Source organism: Bison bison, unplaced genomic scaffold (assembly GCF_000754665.1).
Source record: "Bison bison bison isolate TAMUID 2011002044 unplaced genomic scaffold, Bison_UMD1.0 scf7180017845771, whole genome shotgun sequence".
Taxonomy (NCBI): domain Eukaryota; kingdom Metazoa; phylum Chordata; class Mammalia; order Artiodactyla; family Bovidae; genus Bison; species Bison bison.
Window position 1 is genome coordinate 7,895 of NW_011476344.1, and position 10,045 is coordinate 17,939.

General features: G+C 35.3%; 1 protein-coding gene across 1 annotated transcript; it reads left to right on the plus strand.

Moving 5' to 3' along the window:
• The first annotated feature begins 4,408 nt into the window (after positions 1-4,408).
• Positions 4,409-5,347, plus strand: LOC104986523 (olfactory receptor 11H6-like). The gene has a single exon (XM_010837117.1). It carries the CDS (start codon positions 4,409-4,411, stop codon positions 5,345-5,347), a length of 939 nt encoding a protein of 312 aa, XP_010835419.1.
• The last annotated feature ends 4,698 nt before the right edge of the window (positions 5,348-10,045 follow it).

Consider the following 10,045-nt stretch of genomic DNA (forward strand, 5'->3'; position numbering starts at 1 on the left):
TCAATAGCAATTGTTTTCCATCTTTGACGGGTAAGATGGAAGGTAAATAGTTTACTATTTAAGAACTCAGGCTTCACTCTCAGAGAGAACTGAATTCCGATATTATCATTCCTATTTATTAAATGTTACAAATTATTTAATTAACGTAAGCTTCAATAGCTTCCCCATAAGTAAAAATAATAGTATATCTAACATATAAGATTGGGAGGGGATTAAATGAAATTACTCATAAATTTACTCATCTTACTGCCTGACATGTAACAAGTTTTCAGTAAATATTAACTGCTATATTTGTATGCCAAAGTACAAGGGTAGCTACAGGCATGGATAGGCTTTTGAACCCATACAATGAACTTAAAAATAAGTTAAAAAAAAATAACTGTCCCTTTAATCAGAGAAAGAAGCTCAAAATTATATGGCAAATGCATAGCATCAATTGATAGAGTGGAATCATTGGTCCATTATGAGAAAAAGAGTATCAGATGTTTGAAATAACCTTAACAAAAGATGAGTCCCTGGGGTAATGACCATCCAGCTGAGGGAATCTCAGCAAGAGTCCCTTTAGGGAAATTGGCTTTTGCCCAGCAACAGTTTCACTGGGGACAAGTGGAGAATTCAAGCTTTCATTCTTACTACTACTGGATGGGGAGCAGGGGAAACACATCTTTTTCAACTTCCAAAAACAGAAAAATATTTCCCCAGATGCTCTGAAAGTGAAAGCACAAGGGAGAGAACTCTGAGATCCAAGGGAAATGAAGAGCAGAGGAAAGGCTTATCTGCAGACACTGTTTCCTATTCCAGTAAGTGCCTGAATCAACTCCTTCAACAAAGGGCATATTCATGAACACGGGACAGAGAAAAATACGTGTTATATTTTGACGGTGGAAATGTGAGTTTGAGAAAGTATCTTTCTACCTGTCTAGTTGAAAGAGAAATCATTACATTCAAATTTTATCAACTGTAAAGGCAAAAGAAAAGAAAAATAAGTGTATTGCCTTTATTTAATCCTGTCTAATATCATCATGATTTTTTTGACTTTTATTCTAAATTACAATATTCTCCTTAAAATTTACTGAAAAAATTAAAACCCAAAATGGAAAATGGTATCATTTTCCTGTTTTTTTTCTTTCTCAAGGTAATTGATTGAGAATAAGGTATGCTTCCTTCCAATGGGAAAAGACTAATAACACGAATTCTCTCCAGAAGCTAAAGGCTATCATTTCTCATGATGTTGCATTTGATTTTTTTAAACTTAACTTCTAATCCGTGTCCTAGGTTTATGAAATGGCATTGGCCACTTATAAGTAAAATACAGCCTTTAGGATGCCCCGCTGGGAATCTTCCCATTCTCCTCAACCCTGGCACAGAGACTTACTTCATTGACTTTAAATCCAAGTAGCAAGTGAGTGAGAAATGATATCCTGCATGGTAAGTCACATATGACATAAATAACGGGCTTCCTAGCAACTTGTAACATTCCAGAAAAAGCAAAGGTTACAAATTTTGGTTAGGGAAAATGGAAGATCCAGAAACGTGCCTTCAAGAATAATATTTTTTAATGTTTATCTTTTCAGTTTATAAAAGTAATATATGTTATTTATAGAAATTTTAAGAAACATACACATGTATAAAGAAGAAAAGTATGCAGCCTATCACTGATCTTGAAAAACTTACCACTATTAATTTCATTTTTTCCAGGAATTTTTATATTCCTCAATATTATTTACTTTTTCTAAAGAAGTATATATAAAGAAACTACATAAACTCTTGCTACACAAAGAACTCTCTAAAGTATGGAGGACTTCATAAACTTTTACTACTCAAAGAATTAACATTATCTTATTGCTTATTAGAAATTTAGAATCTCAAACCTCATCCACTCCTTCTGAGTCAGAATCTGTATTTTAACATGATTCCTAAAAATTCTTATGCACTGTATGAATTTTTTCTACACCTCTAATTCTTATTTAATGGGTATAAATGCTTTAAAAGCTCTGAGTATTTCTAAATTGCCAGCCAGAAAAAAAAAAGGTACAAGTTAATATACCCTCCAACAGTTTTTCTAAGTGTCATTTCATTGCACCTTTATCAACTCTGGTATCATGATTATTCATTTTTGTTAATTTGAAAAATCAAAACTATGTATTCATATTTAAATTAGTGACCTTTATCTGGAAATGTGGAGTTATAGATTTAACTACCACAATTTACACTGAAACTTATATTGACTTAAAGTGCCTCTTAATTTTACTGAAAATAATATTTCATCATGAAGGAATATAAATATATGTTCCAAAACACCCCTTGCTTAGTATTCAAGAATGCAGTAGACACTAAGCAAACTTTTATTGAATTCTTTAAATTCTTTAGTTTAGTGATGAGCTTATAAAGCTAAATTTAGGAGCTAAGCCTGAAAAGATTGTAACTAGCATATAAATATTCAGTTTATGGTAACAAAGTGGCAGGTGATAGAAAATGAACTAAGGTTCATGATGGATAGCAATCAAAAAGTTAATACTATTATTTTAAAATGTTTTAATAAAAATATGTTAAGAAATATTTTCCTTTATTATCCACATACTGAAACTATATAAGACAGTATTGTAGACAGTTCTTAAATTTTCCAGCAACAAAAATTTCAAGTCATCTTAGAAGTAATTCTAAGAAAAAAAGAAATGAAGAGAAAGAAAGAAACAGAGAGAGAGAGACAGAGAAACAAGTGAAATAAAGTGATTAAAAACAAGGAATGTTTTTCTCTGAGAAATTTAGTGAGCTTTTCACTGGGCTAAAACCTAAACGAGAACATCTTTCCATACCAGCTGATAGCATCGTGGTCTCCTTGCTTGCAAGTTTATGAGATGAAAGAAAAAGACTAGGCTATCTTCTGCCCTCTGGAGAGAAAACAGCAAGGACAATCAATCTAAATTAGCATATGGACAGCTCTAAGGATTGATCTCCTTTCAAAAGAAAGAAGAAAAATGTATAAAAGAGAATTGACAAGAAAATAAAGTAAAATAGCACTTAATAATTTTAAATAAACTTATATTTTCAGACCTAAGCAAATTATATCCCTGGGTACAGAAAGAATTTACAGATGTGATTTCAAAATCACTATTGGTGTCTCTGAAGAATGCTAAAGAAAGAAAGAAAATGTTTTAAAAACTGAAATTGAACAAGGGCATCAGTTTTAAAAGCTACTTTTAAAATTTTCAATAAGCCCTTTGTTTATTAATGTATGCCAGAAAGTTTTTCAGATATAAAGTCATTTTCACCATTTTTGTGCTGTTTATCTGTTTATAGCTTAGCCATCTATCCCCAATTGTTGAGAATAATATGTGTTAACCTAGAAAAAGTTTAAAGTTCTCTAAAAAGGCGATTTTTAATGTTCTACATATTCTAACCAAACACATAGGTGAAAAATCATGAGAAATTTTATCAAATTCACAGGGAATAAAAATACAAATGGAAGTTAATATTTGAAAGTCTTAGGATCTCATTCAATGAAACACTTGGTAAAATTCAGTAATTAACCTCCCTCACTTCAAAAACTCAATGACACAAGCACTAAATGGGGCCACGCTTGTTTTAAGTTCTATGAATAAAACTCTAGGCACTTTATTGAATGAAAATTCAATAAAAGTCAAAAGTATAAAGTTACTGCCCAAAAAAGCCAAAGAATTTAAGCCTGCATGAGTTCCTAGAGCAAAAGAGATTATAAGACCACTGTGCTCTGTGTCAGCCACACGTATGAGGGGTAAAGCCTCACATTCTCTCCTTTAAGGCACTTAGTTGATATTACCCTTTTATTCAGTAAATCTGTCAATTCTAGTTTTTTACAATTAAATTGCCCATGTCAAAGTTTATACATTAATTTAGCCTTAGCCAGACACCCATCTGGAGAAGAAAATGGCGACCCACTCCAATGTTCTTGCCTGGAGAATCCCATGGATGGGGGAGCCTGGTGGGCTGCAGTCCGTGGGGTCGCAAGGAGTCAGACACGACTGAAGCGACTTAGCACGCATGCAGACACCCATCTGTACTGTCTAGACCAATGTTCTCTAAAGTTCAGTGCATCAAGCAACCCAATGAGAGATGCAGAAAGAAAATATCTGGAATTCTATTTTTATTTTAATTCTAAGAAAACTTTTTTTTCAAAATCTTTACCAATATGTACTATATTTATTGACAGTGGTTTGTTGATAGTTTAAAAGCAAATAGTCATATATGTAGAAGAGTACACTCAACAACTGTATTGTTGGACTGTCCAACCAAAAATAGAAACTATTGGTCTAGTCCCCTCCCTTACCCTCAGGAAAATGTACTCATCTCCTGAGGAGGAATCAGGAGACATAATTCTCTCTGTAAATGTAATTTCTGCTCCAATCCTCACAGAATGGACAGAATGATGATGTCAAAGGTCAGTAATATTTCCCACGTTGTGAGTGAGTTCATCCTCTTGGGCTTCCCTTGCCGCTGGGAAATAGAGATCTTCCTCTTTTCCATATTCTTTATAACTTACATCCTGACCCTCCTTGGAAATATGGCCATCATGTGTGCAGTGCACTGGGACCGCCGGCTCCACACCCCAATGTACATTCTGCTGGCCAACTTCTCCTTCCTGGAGATCTGCTATGTCAACTCTGATGTGCCCAATATGCTGGCTAACTTCTTCTCCCAAACCAAAACCATATCTTTTGCTCGGTGTCTCCTCCAGTTGTACTTCTTCTTCTCACTGGGCACAACGGAATGCTTATTTCTCTCCATCATGGCCTATGACCGTTTCCTGGCAATCTGCTGCCCTCTGCACTACCCCACCGTCATGACTACTAAGTTCTGTAGCAGCCTGGTCATCTTTTGCTGGGTGTACGGTTTCCTCTGGTTTCTGATCCCAGTGGTACTCGTTACTCAGCTACCGTTTTGTGGCCCAAATGTGATTGATGACTTTCTGTGTGACCTGGGTCCTCTGTTGGCCCTGGCTTCAGCATGTGCCCCAGTCCCAGGGACTGTTCTCATATGTGGTACCATGAGCTCCCTCCTTATCTTTGCCACCTTTTTCTACATTGCTGGATCCTACACCCTGGTGCTGAGGGTTGTAATGCAGGTGCCCTCGGTGGCTGGCCGGAAGAAGGCCTTCTCCACCTGCTCCTCACATCTGGTTGTTGTGTTTCTATTCTATGGTTCTGTCATGATGACATATGTGAGTCCAGGGTCAGGACAAGCAGAGGGCATGCAGAAGTTCACAACTTTGTTCTACTCAGTTTTGACCCCCTTTTTCAACCCCATGATCTATAGCCTCCGGAATAAAGAAATGAAAGATGCTTTCAAGAAAGTTGTAGGAGGTTCCTAAAACTGCTGCTACTGCTACTGCTAAGTTGCTTCAGTTGTGTCTGACTCTCTCATAAATGGCAGCCCACCAGGCTCTCCCATCCCTGGGATTCTCCAGGCAAGAACACTGGAGTGGGCTGCCATTTCCTTCTCCAATGCATGAAAGTGAAAAGTGAAAGTGAAGTCGTTCAGTCATGTCCGACGCTTCGCGACCCCATGGACTGCAGCCTACCAGGCCCCTCCATCCATGGGATTTTCCAGGCAAGAGTACTGGAATGGGGTGCCATCGCCTTCTCCGTCCTAAAACTGGGACTATGCAAATTAAAGTTGGAAAATCATTGATCTCTGAAAAGGCTCACAATAATCACAACCACATGTAACACTTTCTATTGACATCTACCTCCAACCAAGCAGTGGTTCTCAACTAATTGACTCTGAAATAGGGGTATTAGGACCAAGGCACAAGTATTTTGAAAAGTCCCCTGGGATACTGTAATATACAGAGAGGGTTAAGAACCCTCAAATTTAGGAATTTCTAAACTCTTTAATGGGCTTCCCAAGTGGCTCAGTAGTAAAGAATTCACCTGCCAATGCAGGAGACACAGGTTCAGTCTCTGAGTTCAGAAGATCCCCTGGATAAGGAAATGGCAACCCACTCAATTTTTGCCTGGAAAATCACATGGACAAAGAAGCATAGCTACAGTCCATGGAGTCACAAGAGTTGGACATGACTTAGTGTCTAAATAATAACAACAACAATAAAATTCTGTGATAACACAGAGTGAGACCACACACATACACACCCCTTTTCTTTTCAAAAGCCACTTTAGTGAAAATCAATCAAACTGAATCACTCTTTTATAGGTGGCTGTCCAGTTTTACCAGCACCACTTGTTGAACAACCAGTTTTTTTATCCACTGTATATTCTTGCCTCCTTTGTCATGGGTTAATTGACCAAGGTGTGTGGGTTTATTTCTAGGCCTTCTATTTTGTTCCATTAATCTATGTATCTATTCTTCTGCCAATAATATGCTGCTTTGATTACTGTAGCTTGGTAGTATATACTGAAGTCTGGGAGGGTTATACCTTTAATAAGACATGTTATAACCCAAATATAATAATCACTGCTTTGCCAAAAAAAAAATGTTTATATCCAAGATAGGGCAATCTCTTTTGAATGATTTGTACATGCTTTTTTGAAGAAATTATGCATAGAAAAGGGGCTTCCCTCATAGCTCAGTCAGTAAAGAATCTGGTGCAATGCAGGAGACCGGGGTTTGATTCCTGGGTCAGGAAGATCCCCTGGAGAAGGAGATGGGAACCCACCCCAGTATTCTTGCCTAGAGAATCCCATGGACAAAGAAGTCTAGCAGACTACAGTCCATGGTGTCACAAGAGTCAGACGTGACTTAATGACTAAACCAACAACAAAAAAATGCATAGAAAAAAAAGAATATGAAAAACTATTCTGGCATTGTACTGGCCTTTGGAGTGACCCAGGTTAGCAATATTTCTTTCCTGTCCTCAGAGTACCATTCCCTGCCCCCCACTCCCCATTTATTTATTTTTGCTTTTATTTCTTCTGCCTTAAAAGATTGATCCAGGAAAATACTGCTACAATTTACATCAGCATTCTGCCTATTTCTCTTCCTTGAGTTTTATGGTTTCCATTCTTACTTTTAGATTTTAACTATTTTTAGTTTATTTTTGCATATTATATGAGAGAATGTTCTAATCTCCCGCTTTTATAGGTGGCTGTCCAGTTTTCCCAGCACCACTTGTTAAACAGCCAATCCATTGTATATTCTTGCTTCCTTTGTCATAGGTTAATTGACAGTTGGTGTGCAGGTTTATTTTGGGGCTTTCTAGTCTGTTCTGTTGATCTATGTGTCTATTTTTATGCTGCCAATAATATGCCATTTTGATTACTGTAGCTTTATGGTATAGACTGAAGTCTGGGAGGGTTATACCTCAAGGTTTGTTCTTTTCTCTCAAGATTGCTTTGGCAATTCAAGGTCTTTTGTGGCACCATATGAATTTTATAATTATTTGTTTTACTTCTATGAAAAATGTCATGAGTATTTTGATAGGAGCTGCATTAAATCTGTAGATGGCTTTGGATAGTATGGCCATTTTAACAATATCAATTCTTCCAATCCAACAGCATGGGATATCTTTCCATTTATTTGTGTTATCTTCAGTTTCCTTCACTAATGTTTTACAGTATTCAGAGTATAGGCCTTTTGTCTCCTTGATTAAATATATTCCTAGTGTTTCGGGGAAATGTTGATGCAATTTTAAGTGGGATAGTTTTGTACTTTCTCTTCCTGATAGTTCATTTTTAGTATATAGAAATTCAATAGATTTCTGTGTATTATATCCTGCAACCTTACTGAAATCATTTATCAGTTGTAAGTTTTTGGGTAGAGTCTTTAGGGTTCTTTATGGAGTACCATGTCATCTACAAATAGTTACATTTTTATATCTTCCTTTCCAGTTTGGACGTTTTATTTCTTTTCTTTTTTTAATTATTTATTTATTTTTAATTGGAGGCTAATTACTTTACAATATTGTTTTATTTCTCTGTCTTGTCTTTTTGCTGTAGCTAGGACTTCCAATATTATTAAACAGAAGTGATGAAAATGGGCTTTCTTCTCTTTTTCTGAATTTAGCAAGAAGGCTCAGCTTTTCATCACTGGATATTATGTTAGCTGTGGGTTTGTCATAAATGGCCTTTATTATGTGGAGATATATAGCCACTTTGATGAGAGTTTTTATCATGAATGGATGCTGAATTTTGTCAATGTTTTTATGTGTCTTTTGAGACGATCATGTGATTTTTATCCTTCCTTTTGTTAATATGTTTTATCACATTGATTGATTTGCATATGTTGAACCATCTCTGTAACCCTTGTGAATAAACCCAACTTGACCATGGTGCATGATCCTTTTTACACATTGTTGCATTTGGTTTGATACTCTGATTAAAGACGTTGAGTGGCTGATTGGAACAAAACAAGACCCCTCAATATGCTGCTTATAAGAGACTCAGTTCAGGGCCAAGACACACACAGAATGAAAGGGAAGGATTAAGAAAAAATTTCATGCAAATCAAAAAGAAGAGAAGGCAAGAGTAACAATACTTGTATCAGACAAAATAAACTTTAAAAGGAAGGCTATAACAAAAAGCAAAGCAGGGCTTTATATACCACTTGCAACAACATGGATAGAGCTAGAAATTATCATACTAAGTGAAGAATTCAGAAAGAGAAAGACAAATACTATATGATATCACTTATATGTGGAATCTAAAATATGGCAAAAATGAACTTAACAAAACAGAACGACTGACAGACATAGAGAATACATTTGTATTTGTCAAGGAGGAAAGAGGTGAGGGAGGGAAGAACTTGGAATTAACAAGTATAAACTATTATATATAGAATGGATAAAAAATAAGGTCTTACTGTGTAACACAGGGAACTATCTTCAATATAAACCATAATGGATAAACCATAATGGAAAAGAATATTTAAAAATCCTGTTTGTGTATAACTGAGTCACTTTGCTGTACAGCAGAGATTGGCACAACATTGTAAGTCACCTACACTTCAACTTTTAAAAGTTAAGTTTAAAAAAAATGTTAAAAAGAAAAGTATAATGATAAAGGGATCAATATAAGAGGATATTACACTTGCTACATATACATACCCAGTACAATAGTGCCTAAATATATAAATCAAATACTAACAGACATAAAAGAAGAAATGGACAATAGTACAATAATAGTATAGGGGACTTTAACACCCCACTGACATCAATAGACAGATATTCCAGATAGAAATCAATAAGGGGTCTTAAATGACGCAACAGGCCAGTTGGACTTAATTAATGTCTGCAGAACAATACATCCCAAAACAGCAAAATGCACATTCTTTTCAAATGCACATGGAATATTCTCTAGAATAGATCACATACTAGGTTACAAAATAATCTTCAACAAATATAGGAAGATAGGAATTTTATCAAGCTTTTTCTTCTGACCACAGCAGTATGAAACTAGAAATTAACTACAAGGAGAAAAATCAGAAAAGAACAAACACATGTAGCCTAAGCAAAATGCTACTAAAAATTGAATGGGATAATGTTGAAATCAAAGAGGAAATCAGAAAATACCTCAAGACAAGTGAAAATGGAAATACAACTTTCCAAAATTAATGGGCTATATCAAAAGCAGTTCTAAAAGGGAAGTTTATAGCAATATAGGCCTTCCTCAAGAAACAAGAAAAATATCAAGTAAACAATCTAAGCTACCACCTAAAAGAATTAGAAAAAAAAGAACATAAAGCCCAAAGTCAGCAGAATGAAGGGAATAATAAAGATCAGAGAGGAAATAAATAAAATAGATTGTAAAATAGAAAATATCAATGAAAAATGGAATTTTTTTTTTAAAAGCATAATTTATAAATCTTTATCCAGGCTCACCAAGAAGAAAAAAGAGAGGCCCTGAACAAGATAAGAAATAAAGGAGAAGATATAACAACAAATGCCACAGAGAAACAAAAAATCATAAGATAATGCTATGTACAGTTATATGCTAAAAATTATATAAAACCTGGGGGAAATGGACAAATTTCTAGAAACACAGCCTGACAAGACTGAGTGAAAAAAAAAACAGACAATTTGAACAGACTGATCATGAGTCAAAATGAATTTGTT

What these genes read in the sequence shown, in the direction of transcription:
- LOC104986523 (XM_010837117.1), top strand. Translation starts at nt 4,409, where the DNA reads ATGTCAAAGGTCAGTAATATTTCCCACGTTGTGAGTGAGTTCATCCTC.